The sequence below is a fragment of the Capricornis sumatraensis genome, chromosome 1 (genome assembly GCF_032405125.1).
Source record: "Capricornis sumatraensis isolate serow.1 chromosome 1, serow.2, whole genome shotgun sequence".
NCBI lineage: Eukaryota > Metazoa > Chordata > Mammalia > Artiodactyla > Bovidae > Capricornis > Capricornis sumatraensis.
The window spans coordinates 188,584,149-188,604,943 of NC_091069.1; the positions used below are offsets into that span (position 1 = coordinate 188,584,149).

The 20,795-nt window shown below is 38.0% G+C and overlaps 1 protein-coding gene across 1 annotated transcript in view; it reads right to left on the minus strand.

Moving 5' to 3' along the window:
• Nucleotides 1–20,795, minus strand: part of VPS8 (VPS8 subunit of CORVET complex) — a 300,926-nt gene that overhangs the window by 156,135 nt on the left and 123,996 nt on the right. The window contains exons 29-31 of the mRNA XM_068987935.1: nt 10,456–10,527; nt 4,357–4,476; nt 3,276–3,332 (exon numbers count right to left, since the gene is read on the minus strand). Coding sequence (XP_068844036.1) covers nt 3,276–3,332; nt 4,357–4,476; nt 10,456–10,527 — 249 coding nt within the window. The remainder of the gene's footprint in view (nt 1–3,275; nt 3,333–4,356; nt 4,477–10,455; nt 10,528–20,795) is intronic.

Genomic DNA, 20,795 nt, shown 5'->3' on the forward strand with positions numbered 1-20,795 from the left:
TAGAAATGTTAAGTTCATGAATCAAAAGCAAATTGGAAGTGGTCAAACCCGGAGATGGCAAGAGTGAATGTTGACATTTTAGGAATCAGTGAATTAAAATGGACTGGAATGGGTGAATATAACTCATACAATGGATGACCATTGTATCTACTACTGTGGGCAAGAATCCCTTAGAAGAAATGGAGTAGCCATCATAGTAAACAAACTTAGTTAACGAAATGCAGTACTTGGATGCAGAATCAAAAATGACAGAATGATCTCTGTTCGTTTCCAAGGCAAACCATTCAATATCACAGTAATTCAAGTCTATACCCAGACCAGTCATGCTGAAGAAGCTGGAGTTGAACGGTACTATGAAGACCTACAAGACCTTCTTGAACTAACACCCAAAAAAGATGTCCTTTTCATTATAGGGGTCTGGAACGCAAAAGTAGGAAGTCAAGAGACACTGAAGTAACAGGCAAATTTGGCCTTGGAGTACAAAACAAAGCAGGTCAAAGGCTAACAGAATTTTGCCAAGAGAACACACTGATCATAGCAAACACCCCCTTCCAACAACATAAGAGAAGATTATACACATGGACATCACCAGATGGTCAATACCAAAATCAGATTGATTATATTCTTTACAGCAAAAGATGGAGAAGCTCTATACAATCAGCAAAAACAAGACTGGGAGCTGACTATGGCTCAAATTATGAACTCCTTATTGCAAACTTCAGACTTAGATTGACGAAAGTAGGGGAAACCACTGGACCATTCAGGTATGACTGAAATCAAATTCCTTATGATTATACAGTGGAAGTGACAAATAGATTCAAGGGATTAGATCTGATAGACAGAGTGCCTGAAGAACTGTGGACGGAGGTTCATGACAATGCACAGGAGGCAGCGATCAAAACTATCCCCAAGGAAAAGAAATGCAAAAGGTTGTCTGAGGAGGCCTTACAAATAGCTGAGAAAAGAAGAGAAACTAAAGGCAAAGGAGAAAAGGAAAGATATACCCATCTGAATGCAGAGTTCCAAAGAATAGCTAGGAAAGATAAGAAAGCCTTTCTTAGTGATCAAATGCAAAGAAATAGAGGAAAAAAATAGAATGGGAAAGACTAGAGAACTCTTCAGGAAAATTAGAGATACCAAGGGAACATGTCATGCAAAGATGAGCACAATAAAGGACGGATGGTATGGACCTAACAGAAGCAGAAGATATTAAGAAGAGGTGGCAAGAATACACGGAAGAACTGTACAAAAAAGATCTTCATGACACAGATAACCACGATGGTGTGATCACTCACCTAGAGCCAGACATCCTGGAATGTGAAGTCAAGTAGGCCTTAGGAAACATCACTATGAACAAAGCTAGTGGAGGTAATGGAATTCCAGTTGTGCTATTTCAAATCCTAAAAGAATGCTGTGAAGGTGCTGCACTTAATATGCCAGCAAATTTGGAAAATTTAGCAGTGGCCACAGAACTGGAAAAGGTCAGTTTTCATTCCAATCCCAAAGAAATGCAATGCCAAAGAATGTTCAAATGACCGCACAATTGCACTCATCTCACATGCTAGTAAAGTAACGCTCAAAATTCCAAGCCAGGCTTCAACAATACGTGAACCGTGAACTTCCAGATGTTCAAGCTGAATTCAGAAAAGGCAGAGGAACCAGAGATTACATTTTCAACATCTGTTGGAGCACTGAAAAAGCAAGAGAGTTCCAGAAAAACATCTATTTATGCTTTATTGACTATGCCAAAGCCTTTGACTGTGTGGATCACAATAAACTGTGGAAAATTCTGAGAGAGAAGGGAATACTAGACCACCTGACCTGCCTCCTGAGAAATCTGTATCAGGTCAAGAAGCAACAGTTAGAATTGGACATGGAACAACAGACTGGTTCCAAATCGGAAAAGGAGTACATCAAGGCTATATATTGTCACCTTGCTTATTTAACTTATATACAGAGTACATCATGTGAAATGCCGGGCTGGATAAAGCACAAATTGGAATCAGGATTGCCAGGAGAAATATCAATAACCTCAGATATACAGATGATACCACCCTTATGGCAGAAAGTGAAAAAAAACTAAAGAGCCTCTTGATGAAAGTAAAAGACGAGAGTGAAAAAGTTGGCTTAAAACTCAACATTCAGAAAACTAAGATCATGGCATCCGGTCACATCACTTCATGGGAAATAGATGGGGAAACAGTGAAAACAGTGAGGGACTATTTTCTTGGGCTCCAAAATCACTGCAGATGGTGACTGCAGTCATGAAATTAAAAGATGCCTGCCCCTTGGAAAGGAAAGCCATGACCAACCTAGACAGCATATTCAAAAGCAGAGACATTACTTTGCAACAAAGGTCCGTCTAGTCAACGCTATGGTTTTTCCAGTAGTCATGTATAGATGTAGAGTTGGACTATAAAGAAAGCTGAGTGCCGAAGAAGTGATGTTTTTGAACTGTGTTGTTGGAGAAGACTCTTGAGGGTCCCTTGGACTGCAAGAAAATCCAACCAGTCCATGCTAAATGAAATCAGTCCTGAATATTCAATGAAAGGACTGACAGTGAAGCTGAAGCTTCCAATACTTTAGCCAGCTGATGTGGAGAACTGACTCACTGGAAAAGACTCTGATGCTGGGAAAGACTGAAGGCAGGAGGAAAAGGGGACAACAGGATGAGATGGTTGGATGGCATCACTGACTCAACAGACACGAGTTTGGGTAAGCTCCAGAAGTTGGTGATGGACAGGGAAGCCTGGTGTGCTGCAGTCCATGGGGTTGCAAAGAGTCGGACTCGACTGAGCAACTGAACTGACTGACTGAGACGGATGCCAGTCCCCAGAAATGGTGAGCACTAGTGCAGTGGAACTACAGGGCACTCCCAAAAGCTGAGTGTTCCAGTACTCAAGATCTTGAAGTGTTTCTGGTTCATGACCATAGCAACTAGGTATGGTTACTAACTTAATGATGCTGGCAGAAAGGAGCATACAGTAGGTGCCAACTATTGCTCATAAAGGGGAAGGATAAAGTTTTTATTCTCTTTTGATGTCACGTTGAATGCAAGACAGGTGCAGTCTGCCTATACATTTATTTGTAGTTTGATTGAGGCTCAAACTAACAACCATCCACACTATTTCCTGGTTGCCACTATCTCACACAGTATTAGGGTTAGACACAAGTCTTTCTGCCCTTACACTGTAAGGTCTAGTACAGAAGGTTGTTTCTGGTTCGCTCTGTCTTCTTTCCCATTCTTTAGCAAGATGAGCTCTAGCAGTTCATACCTGCTGTCTTTCAGAGTGTCGGGAGTCATCATCGGGACTACAAAGGAATTCAAGGACCTGGTCAAAGAAAAGGTATTTTTAAATTGGATACCAGCATGCATGCCATAAGGAAAATCATAGTTACTCTTTCTATATCACCAATTCATTCACATCCAGCTCAACAAACACCATAGGGATATGGTAGCTTCCCAATTGGTCGGTCCAATATATGACACAGCAGGCTCAGTTATGCTAACAATTTAATGTATACCTTAAACATATTTCTTTACTATTTAGAAACATGACTAGAATCTGACATCATATATTCCTTAAGATCCCCAATACCATGGACCAAGCTAAGTATGGACTTTGGAATCAGGCCACTTGAATTTGAATCCTAACCTTATTAATACTTAATAACAACAATTATTGCTGGTAATAACACTTATTAAGTGACTTGGATGAGTGACTTAACCTCTCCAGGCTTTAGGAGCCTCATCTGCAAAACAGGAGTAACAACTATACCAAGTTCAGAGGTACTGGGAGTATTGACATGTAAAATTTTGAAGCAGAGCATGGCACTATGAAGTGCTCAATAAATGCTGGTCATTATTAGCAACTTTCTCCAGGTAAAGAGTATTTTCTTCGTCACCCGTGGCTTTGTAGAAGATATTTAACTGGGATTTGGAAATACCTTCAGAGTGGTTAGTAAGTAAATTCAGATTTTCTAAAAGTAATCTCTCTTCCAGATGATCAACATCATAGTCTTACTACCAATGAGATGGGTAATTACTTAATTGAAAAATTCTTAAGTCAAAAATTCTAGGCAAATTTAGAACAGAATAATTGGGAAAACAATCTCTATAAATCAATCTCCACAAATCATACTCCCATGACACCAAGTTACTGAACAGTCACACAATCCAAACACAACACTAAAAAACAAAAGCTAATTTAGATCCAAACTGAAAGATGAATAAGCCTCTACCTCGTAGGACATTCACCTGGTAGGTTATTCTATTAAGAAACCATATAATCCGGTGAATTTTTCTACAAACAGTAAATAAAAACAATTCTACTTCTTATGGTTAAAGACACTCACCTGATCAAAAAGAGTTCTGTTTACAAATAAGGTGTTATCAGGCTTTGCAAGCTGCCGAGCAAGGAAGGTAAAGAGACACCCTACTTGTGAGGGTGTAAAATCTGAATTCTCCACCATAACCTATGAGTAAAAGAGACCATTTATTCAATATACCATCTGGTTTGACACAGAAAAATATACAATCAGAGGCAGGGGTGGGGAAGCCTCAGTATGAAGGACTCTATAAAAAGATTCGTCTTTTATCAGCTGTGTGACAACTGAGTTCAACACCATTCAGAGAAGAAGCACAACTACCTGTACTCCCTGAAAGCATTTTAGTGATTTCTGGCATATTTATAGGCACAAGTTCGATAAGAACTGAATTGTTAGAGGTAGATTTCCTATATATACATATATATAAAAATTATGTTTCCTTCTTGAATTCTTAAAAGAGAATCTAAAATTAAAGTAACCCTATTAAAAATCTGTCCACCAACACAGCAAGAAGGGAGCTGCTTTTGGGTTTAAAGGTAAGGCAGCTTGAGAATGAAGGTATCCCAGAAAAGAAGTCAGCTAGCCTATGAGTCAGTGAAGTGAATGGCTTCTGCCTTGGCTATAAGCAGTTCAGTGAACAGATGGTTTCATATAACATGCTCTTTACAACCACACACAGTTATCAAGTCATAATCTCTCCTCTGATTTAAGTGAGCTCTCATCTCCTGAGTAGCTACTACTATGCCTAAGATGCTTATGGTAGAAGCCTTCAAGGGAATTGTGAACCAGAAAGCAAGGTGAGACAGGTAAACAAATCTTAAATAAAAAGCATAATGTAATCAGCACTTATAAAGGAACAAATGACAATGGAAGCACAGTGGGGGAAATTTAGTTAAACTGATCAGAGAAAAAATTTGAAACAAAAAAATGAGAAAAGTAGCCTCTAAACTAAGCTTTAAAGCCCATGTAGAATCCATGACAGGGGAAGAAATGTCAGGAGAAAGAGCAGTCCAGGCAAAGAGAAGAGTTGGGGCAAAAACATGAACACAAGGAAATATAAGTTTGTCTGGAGAAATGCTATGTTTCATTAGAATGCAGCAGTATGCATGAGGAGAGAAAAATCAGACCAAAAGAAAAACATAGGGCTCCAATGCCATTCCAAGGAATCCAGAATTTATTTGTTAGAAAATGGAGGAGTCACTAAAGGTGCAATGAGGAGAGCTGATTGTGATCAACGCTATGCTGAGGAAAATTACCCCAACAGCAATGCTTAGGATATAGTAACAGTAGCAAGAAATAAAGGTAGAGAGACCAAGATGCATGGGACTGCAGAGGTCCATGGGAGAGTCAGAGGAGTTCAGAACATGCAGTGATGATGAACAGGGAAGGAGAAACAGGTGCAAAAGTCACCGCAGAGAGAGAGGAGACAGTGTGGAAACATGTGGCTAAAGGAAGAATGAAAATTGGCAGGTCTTGAGCCTGATAGGCAGGGAGGAGAACAATGCTATTAACAAAGGGGAGATGGCAGAAGTCTGAGAAGGAAGACCAGGCATTGTTTTAAACTAACTGAACTTAAGGAGGCAATTCTACAACAAATTAGGGAACAACAGCCCATCTCATCTAAAACTCTCTCCTTTCATTTTCCCTTCAAAGATAAAACATTCCCCTGGGGCCCATTTTTGGCCTGCCTTTTCTCACTTTGCTAAGCAGTTTACCCCTGTCTTTTACTGCCCCTGTCTTTTACTTAGTCCAGAAATCACAGCTTGTTCAAGTGCATAAATATCATTACTAGAATATGAGGATGTTTCAAGTTGTAATCTGTGTATCTAAATTCCAATTTATAATATTCAAAGAGCTTTCTATAGCTTTAAAATACTTAATTATCATTTCCTTTCCGTGTGTGGGTCCTTTCCGAATGTGGGTCCTTTCCTAGGATTCAACTCTCAGGGCCCAACTAGTGCTCCTCTCTGCTTTTAGCTCTTCCTTCTGCTCTACAAGTGTGAACTACTCTCTCACCTGTCTGATCCTAAAAACGTCTTCTAAGGAAACAGTTCTAACTCACACCCCCTTTCCCTTGCCACCTCAGCAAGTGTCCAACTAGGTGTTATCCCAGAAATTTTAGCTTTTTTCCATTTCTTCTCTCTGATCAATTTCAGAGACCATGCTTACAAAATTTTCTGGGCACTCTTATACAAAGTCACAAATTTACAGCTTTCCTGCTCTATGTCTGCAGCCATTCTGCACACATGATAATGCCTGAGGTTTGATGCTCACTCTCCTGTTTTCTGGTCCTTGCCTGTGCTCCCTCAGAAAAGCTACATACATGGTGGCTACAACTCTATCACCAGAAATGAGAAAATAATCTCAAACTTACCATTTGAGATAGGGTCATTCTTCACTGACCCTAGGTTAAGTACTATCAAAATAACATACAAGATGCAGCCACTGTGTAAAACAGTATGGAGGTTCCTTTAAAAAAAACTAAAAATAGAGCTACCATATGATCCAGCAATCCTACCCATGGACATATATCCCAAAAAGATGAAAGTGTTAATTGCCTGGTCGTGTCCAACTCTTTGCGAGCCCATGGACTGAAGCCCACCAAGCTCCTCTGTCCATGGAATTCTCCAGGCAAGAATACTGGATTGGGTTGCCATTTCATTCTCTAGGGGATCTTCCTGACCCAGGGGTCAATCCTGGGTCTCCTATATTGCAAGCAGATACTTTACCATCTCAGCCACCAGGGAAGCCTGTATCGATGCAAACTCTAGTTCAAAAAGATACATGCACCCCAATGTTCACAGCAGCACTATTTACAGTAGCCATGACATGGAAGAAACCTAAGTGTCCATCAAGAGACAAACGGCTTTAGAATATGTGGTTTATATATATACAATGGAATATTACTAAGCCATAAAAAAGAATGAAGTAGGGCTTCCCTGGTGGCTCAGTGATGAAGAGTCTGCCTGCCAAAAGCAGGAGACATGGGCTAGATCCCTGGTCTAGGAGGATCCCACTTGCCGAGCAGCAATTAAGTCCATGTGTCACAACTCCTGAGCCTGTGCTCTAGAGTCTGGGCACCACAACTGCTGAAGCCGTGCACCCTGGAGACCGTGCTCGGCAACAAGAGAAGCTACTGCAAACAGAAGCCCTGCAACCGCAGCTAGAGAGTAGCTCCTGCTTGCTGCAACTAGAGAACCACCCACGCAGTACAGACAAAAATAAATAAATAAAAGAATGAACAATGCCATTGGCAGCAACAAGGATGGACCTAGAGAATACTATACTTTAGTGAAGCAATTCAGAAAGAGAAAGACAAATATCATATGGTATCACTTACTTGCTGGAATTTAATAAATAATACAAATGAATCTATATATATAATAGAGATTTACAGATACAGAAAACAAACTTATGGTTACTAGTAGGGAAAAGGAGGAGGTAGGGGTCAATAGGAGTACAAGATTAACAGATATAAATCATTATACATAAGCATAGGGAACTGTGCTCAGTGTTAAGTGACAGCATGGATAGGAGGGGAGTTTGGGGGAGAATGGATACATATATATGTATGGCTGAGTTCCTCTGCAGTTCACCTGACACTATCACAGCACTTTAATTGGCAATAGTCCAATATAAAATAAAAAGTTTAGAAAAACCAAATTAGTATAATAAAACAGATAAGCAATAACAATTTACTGTATAACATGAATAAAAAAAAAGAATTTACTGTATAGCACAGAGAATTATATTCAGTATCTTCTGATAACCTATCATGGAAAATAACCTGAAAAAATATATATATATATTTATGTATATATATGTATGTGTGTGTGTATATATATATATCTGAATCACTTTGCTACATACCTAAACTAACACAATACTATAAATTAACTATACTTCAATTTATAAAACAATATACAAAAGCAATAATTCACCAGGAGTAACAGTTTAATGACTTTATGGAGTTTTATTTCCTTCATTTGGATCATTTTCCCAACTTAGTAGTTTTAAAACTTACATTCTAATTCAATCAACTTGCAAACATTTCTTGAACATCTACCAGATTGCAGGCATCGTGCTAGACATGTTAAACTAATGACAAAAAAAAAAAAAAAAAAAAAACATATCCCTACAGTCTCTACCTACAGGAAACTCATTCCAGGTAGGAAAAGACACACGTAAACAAATCATACAGTGTGTCAAGTGTGGCACGAAGTACTATAAGATCCCAGAGAAAAGGCGACAAGTCAAACTGGAAGTGTGAGAGAGTGTTCTGAAGAGTTTCTCATGGATGATTCTTGAGTTATGTCTTGGAGAATGGCTAGGAATTTGCCAGGCAGAGAAAGCGAAGGAAAACACATGATGGGATAAAAGAAAACTCACACAAAGAACATAAGCCAAAAAAGATGGCAAAGAAAGTTCACTGATTTCCAACAATTTAAAATTGGTGAAAAGGGAGTTCCCTGGTAGCTGAGTGGTTACGATTCCAGACTTTCACTGCCATGGCCGGGGTTCAATTCCTGGTCGAGGAACTGAGAACCACAAGCTGCTCAGCATGGACAAAAAAAAAGCTGTTGAGTTGATAATACAGACTGGTGGGGCGAGAGGGAAGGTCAGAGAGAGGAGCAATGATAAAGATGTAGTCAGGGACCAGAAAGTATGAAAGGATCTTGGATACCATGTTAAAATTTACATGGGTATGGCAAAAACTATTACTTGTGCTCCAACATCTGTTCCTTCCATCTAATTTAGAAACAGAACTCCTCATTTTTAGCTAAACACGTGGCCACCCACCATACAGAGTACACTTCACAGTCTCCCTAGCTAAGTGCTGATCTACATGATATAAGCAGAATTGCGGTGCACAACTTCTAAGAAACTCTGAAAGAAAGAGAACATTTTCTACCTCATCTCTTTCTGCATTCAGGCTGGTTAGAATGCAGAGGTAATACTGGAGCCTAAGCAGTCATTTTGGACCAAACGACACAAACCATGTACTAAGAAACAGCAATAAGATGGAAGTGTTGTGCATCCTGGACAAGTTTGTGAACCCACTCTACTAGACCAGGCTGCCTACACTCCAGACTTGATGGGGAAAATTAAATTTCCACAACAAAGTATTATTATTTTGAACTTTCTGTCACAGAAGAACTTAATTTCAACTGCACCAATGGGAAGCCAGAAAAGAATATTACCTAGAAGAAAGGCAAGATCACAAATTAAAGAAGGAAAAGATAAGACCATTCGGGAAGGTATTTTGAAACCTAAGTGAAAATTCTCCATACTAGCCACCGAGATCAAACTGGAGTTATTTGGGAGCTCTCATATTCATCACTGCCTATTTTACAAGGCTAATAAATGGCTCAAATGAAATCGTGTATACAAATGAGCTTTGAAAATTATAAAGAACTACTATAAATGTAGTTAATGAATTAATATTATACACAAAGAAAATATTTCAATTTCGGTCTCTTCTCCAAAATAACCTAAAAATCACTAAGAGGAGGAAACTACCATTTTATAGCCAAATGAACAGGATAAAAACTCTAAGCTTTTAACTACAAGAAGAAACTGGCCTCGGTGAAGTTGTGCAGATGGACAGGAAAAGAATCTGTCTCCGCAGTCATTCACTAGCAACAGCGTGAATCTCAAAATAGTTTTCAACTGAATCCAGATGGACTTAGATTGGTATGATCATCTCTGCGTGCCTCAAATCTTTCCTAAGTTACCCATCATCTCAGTACCATGGCAAAACTACATATGGCACTACCGTAGCAACACAGCGATGCCAGTATGAGACAGGCGACTCTTCAGAACATTATTTTCTCAAAGCACTCTGAAGTCAGTCCCATTACTAAATGTAATCATACTAACATAGCAATTATCACAATATGCATTTCTCAAGAGTAGCACTCTGTATCCAATATCCAGTCTTAAGCTGAGATACATTATATTTTTTGAATGAATGATTAGTACTTTAGCTTTTGAAGACAAAGACATCATAATAAAATTTTTAAATGATTGCAACATATTCCTTTATTAAACAAGATTATTTTAGGACTTGCTATAAAGTAATTCACTTTTATAAATATCAATACAAGACATTCTAGGGATACTCACCTTCAACAAAATATCCACAATACGTTGTTGATATTCTACGGCTTGCTTATCATTTTTAAAATCTTCAAAAGTCTAAAAAGGAAAAACAAATTTTAAAAAGGTAAGTATTATTTGAAAATTTTAGAAGGAAACAAGATATTAAATTCTTATTAATAGGTAAATCCCCAAATAAGATAACCACTCCTCAATAGGTTTTTTCTTATATAAGTTTAACAAGTTATTTTTAGTGAGTTTAACAGAAGGCTACATTATTCAATATTATATGGTATTCTGAATAAAAAGTATAAAAATAAAGTGATTATAAAGTTATACAACCCAAAAGTGATTCACCCTGGTGATATGGTGGATAAGAATCCACCTGCCAATGCAGGGGACACGAGGTAGATCCCTGGAGTTCAATCCTTGGTCCGAGAAGATTCCACAAGCCGTGGAACCACTAAGCTTGTGCACCACAGCTACTGAGCCACACTCTAGAGCCTGTGCTCCGCAACGAGAGAAGCCACTGCACCACAAAGCCCATGCACCACAACTAGAAGGCAGCCCCTACCTCTGCAACTAGAGAACACCTACCCACAGCAAGGAACATCCACTACAACCAAAAAGAAAAAATAACTTTTAAAAGTTATAAAAATTAAACAAAGGAAGGCAAAGTTTATAGGCAACAAAAAAGAAAGAATACTGATGGGAAGAGGCAATTCGTGAGCAAGAATCTGAAAAGGATGAAATACATGTTACATGCTCAGCCATCATCCCATCCATGCTATTTGGAAACAATAACTGAAATACAGTTGTTAACTGTCATGAAAAGAAATTTCCATGACAACTAGGAAGAAATGATGTTCAACAATAGATACTTTAAAAAATTACTATGGTAAAACTGTCACAATATTAAAATCCTCAAGAATACATACAAAGAATAGGTATTCTATTTTCACAACACTGCCAAGTACAGCATTTTTTATGTTCCTGCTCAAGTAGAGCCAAATACATTTTGAATAGAACTTGCACCCAAGTAAATGACAGCACTGGATTCTGGAAATACACAGAAGCTATAGGATGCATATATGAAGAAACTGAAGGGAAGGAATGGAAATGCAGGCTTGTGGACACAGTTTGGGGAGGGAGAGGGTGGGGCTAACAGAGAAAGTAACATCAACATATATACACTACTATGTGTAAAATGGATAGCTGGTGAGAAGCTGCTGTATGTAACACAGGGAACTCATTCTGGCGCTCTGTAATGACCTAGAGGGGTGGCAGGGGGGATGGGAGGAAGGCTCAAAAGAGAGGGGATATATGTATAATTATGGCTGATTCCTGTGGCTGTCTGGCAGAAACCAACACAACACTGTAAAAACCAAAAAAAACAAACAAAAAAACTGAAGTGAAAATGCTTATTGAGTAAGAGTGATAAAAGCCTTGAAGATCTTCCTAAGGCTTTCACTTAGGACATTCGGCCCTTTGCTGTTGTTTAGTCGCTCAGTCATATCTGACTCTTTGTGAACCCATGGACTGCAGCACACCAGGCTTCCTTCCCTGTCCTTCCCCATCTCCTGGAGCTTGCTCAAACTCATGTCCATTGAGTCGGTGATGCCATTCAATTGATAGCTTATGGTGAACGGTGTTGGATTTGTGATCTCCGAAGATTTAACTTTGGGACCAGGGACCAGGTTTGATCACTCAAGAGGTTTTGTATAGCAGAGTTTTATTAAAGAAAAAAAGGAACAGAGAAAGCTTCTGACATAGACATCAGAAGGGGGATGGAGAGTGCCCCCCCTGCTAGTTTCAGTAAGCTATTTTATGTCTGTTAGAAAGTTATTAATCAGATAACAGAGACAGGTAGGCTGATGGAGTTTCACCAGGCCCCTCTCCCACAATATGCATTATTGAAAGAGGATGGCATGAGGTATGTCATCCCCCAGCCATAAAGCAATTGATATGAATACTGGTTTGTTGAGCCATTAGCAGTCAAAAGTTAGTCTTAGGTGGAACCGTTTTGAAGAAAGGCAAATTCCAAAGCAAATACATAATTTCATTAACATAGCTTAAGAAAAACATTTCCATAAGAAAAACGCATTGGATAGCTCAAGATTTGAGAAAAGTTCAGTTCAGGCAGAACCAGGTGTCATCATAGCAACACAGAATTTTAAGAGACACCTTACAGCTTATTTCCTCAGTTTGGAGACCCCTGTTACCCTCTCACAATCCATCTCATCCTCTGTCGTCCCCTTCTCCTCCTGCCTTCAACCTTTCCCAGCATCAGGGTCTTTTCTGAGTCAGCTCTTTGAATCAGGTGGTCAACGTATTGGAGCTTCAGCTTCAGTCCTTCCAATGAATATTCAGGGTTGATTTCCTTTAGGATTGATTGACTGGTTTGATCTCCTTCCAGTCCAAGGGACTCTCAAGAGTCTTCTCCAATACCACAATTCAAAAGCATCAATTCTACGGCGCTCAGCTTTCTACATGATCCAACTCTCACATTCGTACATGACTACTGAGAAAACCACAGCTTTGACTATACAGACCTTTGCCATCAAAGTAATATCTCTGCTTTGTAATATGCTTTCCAGGATGATCATGGCTTTTTATTTCAAGGAGCAAGCGTCTTTTAATTTCACGGCTGCAGTCACCATCCACAGTGACTTTGGAGCCCAAGAAAATAAAGTCTCTCAGTGTTTCCACTGTTTCCCCATCTATTTGCCATGAAGTGATGGGACTGGGTGCTATGATCTTAGTTTTAGAATGCTGAGTTTTAAGTCAGCTTCTTCACTCTCCTCTTTCATTTTCATCAAAAGGCTCTTTAATTCCTCTTTGCTTTTTGTCATAAGGGTGGTGTCATCTGCATATCTGAAGTCATTGATATTTCTCCCAGCAGTCTTGATTCCAGCCTATGCTTTACCAGCTAGGCATTTCACATGATGTACTCTGCCCAAAGGTTAAATAAGCAGGGTGACAATATACAGCCCTGACGTACTCCTTTCTTGATTTGGAACCAGTCTGTTGTTCTATGTCCAATTCTAACTCTTGTTTCTTGACCTCCACACAGGTTTTTCAGGAGGCAGGTAAGGTGGGGTGGTATTCCCATTTGTGGTACATATACACAATGGAGTATTACTCAGCCGTTAAAAAGAATTCATTTGAATCAGTTCTGATGAGATGGATGAAACTGGAGCCGATTATACAGAGTGAAGTAAGCCAGAAAGAAAAACACCAAATACAGTATACTAACACATATATATGGAATTTAGAAAGATGGCAATGACGACCCTGTATGCAAGACAGGAAAAAAGACACAGCTGTGTATAATGGACTTTTGGACTCAGAGGGAGAGGGAGAGGGTGGGATGATTTGGGAGAATGGCATTCTATCATGTATACTATCATGTAAGAATTGAATCGCCAGTCTATGTCTGACGCAGGATACAGCATGCTTGGGGCTGGTGCATGGGGATGACCCACAGAGATGTTATGGGGAGGGAGGTGGGAGGGGGGTTCATGTTTGGGAACACATGTAAGAATTAAAGATTTTAAAATTAAAAAAAATAAAAATTAAAAAAAAAAAAAAAAAAGAATTTTTCAAAGTTTGTTGTGATCCACACAGTCAAAGGCTTTTTAGCATAGTCAATGAAGCAGAAGTAGGTGTTTTTCTGGAATTCTTTTGCTTTTTCTATGCTCCAATGGATGTTGGCAGTTTGATCTCTTGTTCCTCTGCCTTTTCTAAATCCAGCTTGTAGATCTGGAAGTTCTTGGTTCATGAACAGCTGAAGCCTAACTTGAAGGATTTTGAGCATTATCTTGTTAGCATATGAAATGAGTGCAACTGTGTGGTAGTTTGAATATTCTTTGGCATTGCCCTTCCTTAGGACTGGAATGAAAACTGACCTTTCCCAGTTCTGCGGCCTCTGATAAGTTTTCCAAATTTGCTGACCTATTGAGTGCAGCACTTTAACAGCACTGTCTTTTAGGATTTGAAATAGCTCAGCCGGAATTTCATCACCTCCACCAGCTTTGTTCGTAGTAATGCTACTAAGGCCCACTTGACTTCACATTCTAGGATGTCTGACTTTAGATGAGTTACCACACCATCGTGGTTATCCTGGTCATTAAGACCTCTTTTGTATAGTTCTTCTGTGTATTCTTGCCATCTCTTCTTAATCTCTTCTACTTCTGTTGGGTCCATACCATTTCTGTCCTTTATTATGCCCATCTGTGCATGAAATGTTTAAATCTATAAAGCAATAATTTACTACTGACTATCCCGAAGCAAGGAAATAGACTACATATTGTACCAACAGATTAAAGAAGAATTTCCAAGCCACAAACTTTCAAGACTATATCATAGTTAACATTCAAACCAGAATATCTGCTGTTCTTTAAACTGGCCGCAAGCTTCCCCAACTTCTCCAAAGACCCTCTGCTCATACTCTTCTCTACTAGCATGTCCTTCTTTCCCTTTTCTTGTCTGACACACAGTAAGCATTTTAAACAATGATTGCTGATTTGTCTAGTTAATTACAGAGGAAAATTAAATCTTTATAAAAAATTTTTTCTTCACCTAGAATGCTTTGCTGCTGGTTAGTTAAGAAAAGCTGAAATGAGTTACCAAGGGAACTGTAAGAACTCTTATCCGAAAAGCTCAAACAGAGGGTATTTTGGTGTTTACATGAGTTAAACATGATCCAGTCTGAAGAGGGAAAGACAGTTGAGAAAGTGTCTCAGTTCTAAGGCTTAGGAAAACAACAAATATACGCACGTTCAAACAAACACAACTTCCCCCTCACACTCAGCCTGCCAAAGTGAGATGTCACTCCACAAGTTAACACAAAATCGTGGAGAATTAGCATACGTATTAAATAACTACAGCATTGATAGCAAGTAAAAAAGAACTGCTTTATCCACTTGCCTTTTGGTAACATGTATTCACTGCTTTGAAACACACATTGCAAGTTTACTACTATAAACATAATTAAGTGGTGAAATACTTTTATTACAAATGTTGTGATATACACAATGACATATTTTGACTGTAGTTAACAGCTGCCACCAAAATGGCACCTTTATGTTAAAACATTATCACTCCACAAAGATTCTTCTAATTATACAATGCTTGTTAGAGGAATAATATGTAAAGACGTCCTAATGGAGAATGACAGTTTGTGAAGTGCAAAAGTAGACCTAAAATTCAAGTCCAAAGTCACCTGTGAATTTGGTCATAAAAACTTCTTTCTGTAGCCCCTTAAAATTACTACAGAGCTTCGGTAAGATGATGATAGTTGGCTAAATCCTGAACCAGGGGTCAAGAAACATTGTAAAGGACCAGAGAGAAAATATTTTAGGCTTTGTAGGATACATGTGGTTTGCATGACATATTCTTTCGTTTTTATAATCCTTAAAAATAGAAAAATATTCTGTCTCACCCAAGCCAGAGGTCAAATGCAGCTGGATTTGGTCTACAGACTGTAGTTTGTGAACCCCTGTCCTAATCTCTTCACACATCTCCCAATAAGATCCATGCATATAGAAAAGAAGAAAAAGAATAACCCACAACCCAGACTAATGGGAAAACTAGAAGGACAACACATATTAAAAACTGTGACTTACACAACAGTGGGAAAGTAAACATCCCCAACTAGCAAAGTTGGCTCCAAAGCCCATTCAAAAAAAAAAAAAAAAACCGTCAAGAGAGAATTGGGTAGAGGAAAGGAGGGTATGACGAGGTTTCAGCAGGCACAGAATACATATAGTATCAAATGGAATTCACCTCCAAAAGAAAAGGAAGATCCATCCTGGGTGAGTAACTACGGAGGCCAGGTCTGCAACCCAGTGGATCATAGCACTGGCTGATAGGAAGATCAAAGGAAGGAGTCTGGCAAGTATGAATCAGAGGTCTTGGTTAAGATACAGCTTTTGAGATAGAAAAGGGAAAGGAAACATATTCCTTAGAGGCCCATGGTAAAGAAGGAAGAGCTCAAGAAAAAGATCATACTAAAACAAGAGACTTGTCAAAGATTGAGAAAACAGACTACACCCCAAAGACACTATTTAAGAAACTGCACTTAGTTATAACAAATAAAGCAGGTACTTGAATGTGGAAAATAGTATGCAATCTTCCCCCATGATCCAACAAGATCCACCAATTATTGCTAGTCCAGAAAAATCCATTAAAAAAATGACCAAAAAAACAGAAAGTGAAGGCACTCAAGAATAAAAATAAGAACTAGCCAAAAAATAGAAGTAAACTATAAACCATGAAATATATTTAAACATACAATTGCAGATTTGAAAGAACATCACAAACCAGAAATTTAAGAATTCAGAAAAGAAATGAAGAGTAGGAAAATGTGAAATAAGAGCTAACTGAACTCGGAAAAAAACAAACAAACAAACCCTGAAAGAAAAAAAAAGTCATCTTCAAAATGAAGACAGAATTACCAGCTACCAAAGGGAGAACAGATATGACCAAAAGTATAGTTAACAGAAATAGAGAACGTAAATAAAAAGAACCAAGAAAATGAAATTTAAACAAAGAAGGCAATAAAAAAGACCAAAGAAAGGTGACAAATATAGAAGACAAAGAAGATATAATATACAAATAACCTAAGTTTCTGAAGATGAAGTACAAAATAATGGAGCAGAAAAAAATATTTAAATCTGTAATTCAAGAAAACTTTTTTAAACTAAAAAGACTCAAATTCACATATTGAAAAGGCCCACAGTACATATATGGAAAAACTGACCGAAAATAGTCAATTCTAAGTACTATCTTAAACTATTAGTCTTTAAATATTAATATAAGGAAAAAGGTATTCTGGTACTCTAGGAAAAAATTAAGTCTCTGGGAAAGTTAAGAAAAGTCAAGTTGACACCAGTTTTCCTTATAGCAGTATATAAGAGCAAGATAAATGGGAGGCAACTATTATTTCACTTCAAAAAATTTTAATTGTATAATAGTAGAGAAAACATTACATTGAATCCTATCACTTAGAAAACTACATTGAAAACTGCAAAATATTTCTGAGAAAAATTGAAGAAAATCTAAATTAATGAAACAGTATACCTTTTCATGGGTCACAAAATTTAGTATTGCTAAGTCAATTCTTAAATTGACTAAACACTAAACACAATCCTAATCAAAATTCAGGCAGGCTTCTGCAGAAGTTAAGAAAATAACTTAAGATTCACATTGAAATGCCAAAAACAACCCCAAAACTACAAAATACAAAGTAATTTTGAAAAAGTAAGAAGATATAACATGATTTTCATACTCATAAAGCTACAGTAATCAAGGCAGTGTGGTACAGGCATCAAGATAGACAAAGAGACGAGGGGCATAGAATGGAGCTCTGAAATAGACCCAGTATACATAGATGATGTATCTCTGACAAAGTACAAAGACAATCCAGTAGGGAAAGGACAGTCTTTTTGTCAAATGATGCTATAAGAATTAGATATCTCAATGCAAAAAAAAGAACAAGAAAAAAAGACCTTGCATCTAAACCTTGCACCACAGGCCAAAATTTCTTCAAAACGGATCACAGCTTTAAAGGTAAAACCATAAGACTTCTAGAGAATATCTTTGTGACCTTGGGTTAGGCAAAGATTTCATAGCTACAGCCCCAGAAGGATTCCTAAAACAAAACTAATAAATTAGACTTGATCAACATTTAAAATTTCTGCTATTCAAAACACATCGTTAGGAAAATGAAAAAACAAACTACAGACTGGGAGAAAACACCTGCTAAATTCATGTAATCTCATTTTTTTAAACTTACCTAAAAAAAAAAATTTCTCAAAACAACAAATACAATTTTTAAAAATAGGGGAAAATGGTCAAAGAGTGGATATTTTCACCATAGTGTATATGTGGATGGAGAATATACGAGTGGTAAACATAACTTCTTTGCTAATATATTTTAATGCAAAGATGTTTAATGTCAGTTGTCAGGAGGGAAATATAAAACCACAATGAGATACCAGCATACATCTACTAGAATGGTCAAATTAAAAAGATGAGCCATACACTGTTTTGGAGAGATGAAGAAACTGATACTCTCATATACTACTGGAATGAAAACTGGCAGAACCACTTTAGAAAAGTCTTGTTAGTTTTTTATGAAGTAAAACAATACACTTCACAAAAGACCCAGTGGTTTCATTAGTTGGTATTTACTCAAGAGAAATAAAGATATATGCCCACACAAAGGCTTATATGTAAATATTCATGATAGCTTTAGTCATAGTAACTTGAATTGGAAACAATCAAAAAGACCAACTATTGGTGAATGGATCAACAAACTGTATATCCATTAACTGAAAAATTACATAGCCATAAAGAGGGACAACCTACTGATAAAAGAAACAGTACAGGTAAGTCTCAAAAGCATTATTTTAAGTGAAAGAAGCCAGAAGAAACCACAAAGTTTATGTTTCTCTCTAAATGACATTTTAGAAAGGTGAACCCCTGTTTCCCAAAGCAGATCAGCAGTTGCCAGGGGCTGGGATTGGGACTCACTACAAAACTGCAAAAGTGACCACCTGTTCTGTATCTAGATTGCAGTAGCAGTTATAAGACTGCATACGCTTGTCAATGGAGAAGGACATGGCAACCCACTCCAGTATTCTTGCCCAGAGAATCCCGTGGACAGAGGAGCCTGGTGGGCTGCCGTCCATGGGGTCGCACAGAGTCGGACATAACTAAAGTGACTTAGCATGCATGCATGCATGCATGCATGCTTGTCAAACTCTTCTCTTGAAATGGATGAATTTTGTATACACTGTACCTTAATAAAGCTAAAGTTAAAAACTTCACTTGAAAAAATATTCCTACATTTTAAAAAGTGAGAAAATATGATTTAAAAGTCTGTCATCTAAATTCTTTAGTGCCTCCCTAAAAATGTTCTTTTTATTAAGGCATATTAATTAGGAAGGTCACAGGAATAATCAACTATAGTAGACAAATAGATAGTGAATCCAGGATTTAGGATCCTAAGTCTTATCAATTTCTCCAGCTGTAATACTTAGGGATGCAGCCAACCCTTGATGCACACACACAGGTAAACCTCTGCTTGTCTTTTAGGCATTTCAAATTCATTAAGTCCAAAAAAGAAATAATTATCTACCTCCACCATACCTCACCACTACTCTGCATGCCCACTCTCATCCATCTTCTAATAAAACTGTTTCTCCTCTGATTTCCTGTTGAATCTACAAATAAACCACTATACATTCAGTTCATAAAGTCTAAAATGTAGGAATCTTAGATGCTTCCCTATTCATCTTACCTTTCACATCGAACTGTACAATAAACTCTAAATTTTAGGCTGATTTACCTCCTAAAATATCTTTCAAATCCTTTCATGTCTTAGAACCCCCACTGTCACTGTCCTAATTCAAGCTGCCATTATCTTTTATCTGGATGACCACAAAATTTTGCTAACATCTTCGTGCCTCCAATCTTATCTTATTTCAATCCATTTTCCATTCAACAATCAGAGGGAATTTTTCTAAACTACAAATTATGACATTTTTCTATTCAGACAGTAAAGAATCTATCTGCAATGCCGGGAGAACCGGGTCCAATCTCTGGGTTGGGAAGATGCCCTGGAGGAGGAGGGCATGGCAACACACTCCAGCATTCTTACCTAGAGAATCCCCAAGAACAGAGGAGCTACGGTTCATGGGGTCGCAAAGAGTTGGAAGGACTGAGCAATTAAGTAAGGCAAAAAGCTTCAGCGGCTATAAAGTCCAAACTTCCTACCATGGATAATAAAACTCAGTCTCTACCTGCCTCTCTGGATTTCTCTCTCTCCGAAGAATTACTTAAAGATGTGGCCATACTGAATTTTTTTCAATTACCTTAACACACACTGCTCTATCTTATTTCCAGGTCTTTCTACATTCTCTGTCCTTCAACCTGAAATACTTTTCCTTATCCTTAACCAGACTTCTACACATCCTGTGACACTCACCATCGACATCATTTCATCCAAGACACCTTCCTGACCCTTCCATTTAGAGCCCCCTCCTAAATGCTCTTACAGCATCCTGCATATCTCCAGTGACATGTTTCATACCATGCTATAGTTACTAATCTACAAGCTGGATCCTCTTCCTCCACAAAGGCAAGGTTTATATCCTGTCAGCCCAGGGTACACACACAGTCAGTACAGTATGTTTGACATACTTGGCAAATATTTGTCAAGTAAATGACAGAGATTTTATCACAGTCTTGCTATCAATGTCAATATCATAATTTAGACATAAGCATAATCCCAAATGATCTTCAGTGCCACGACAGTCCTTTAAAAAATGAAAACTAGGTAAAATTCTTTGTTGCTCTCT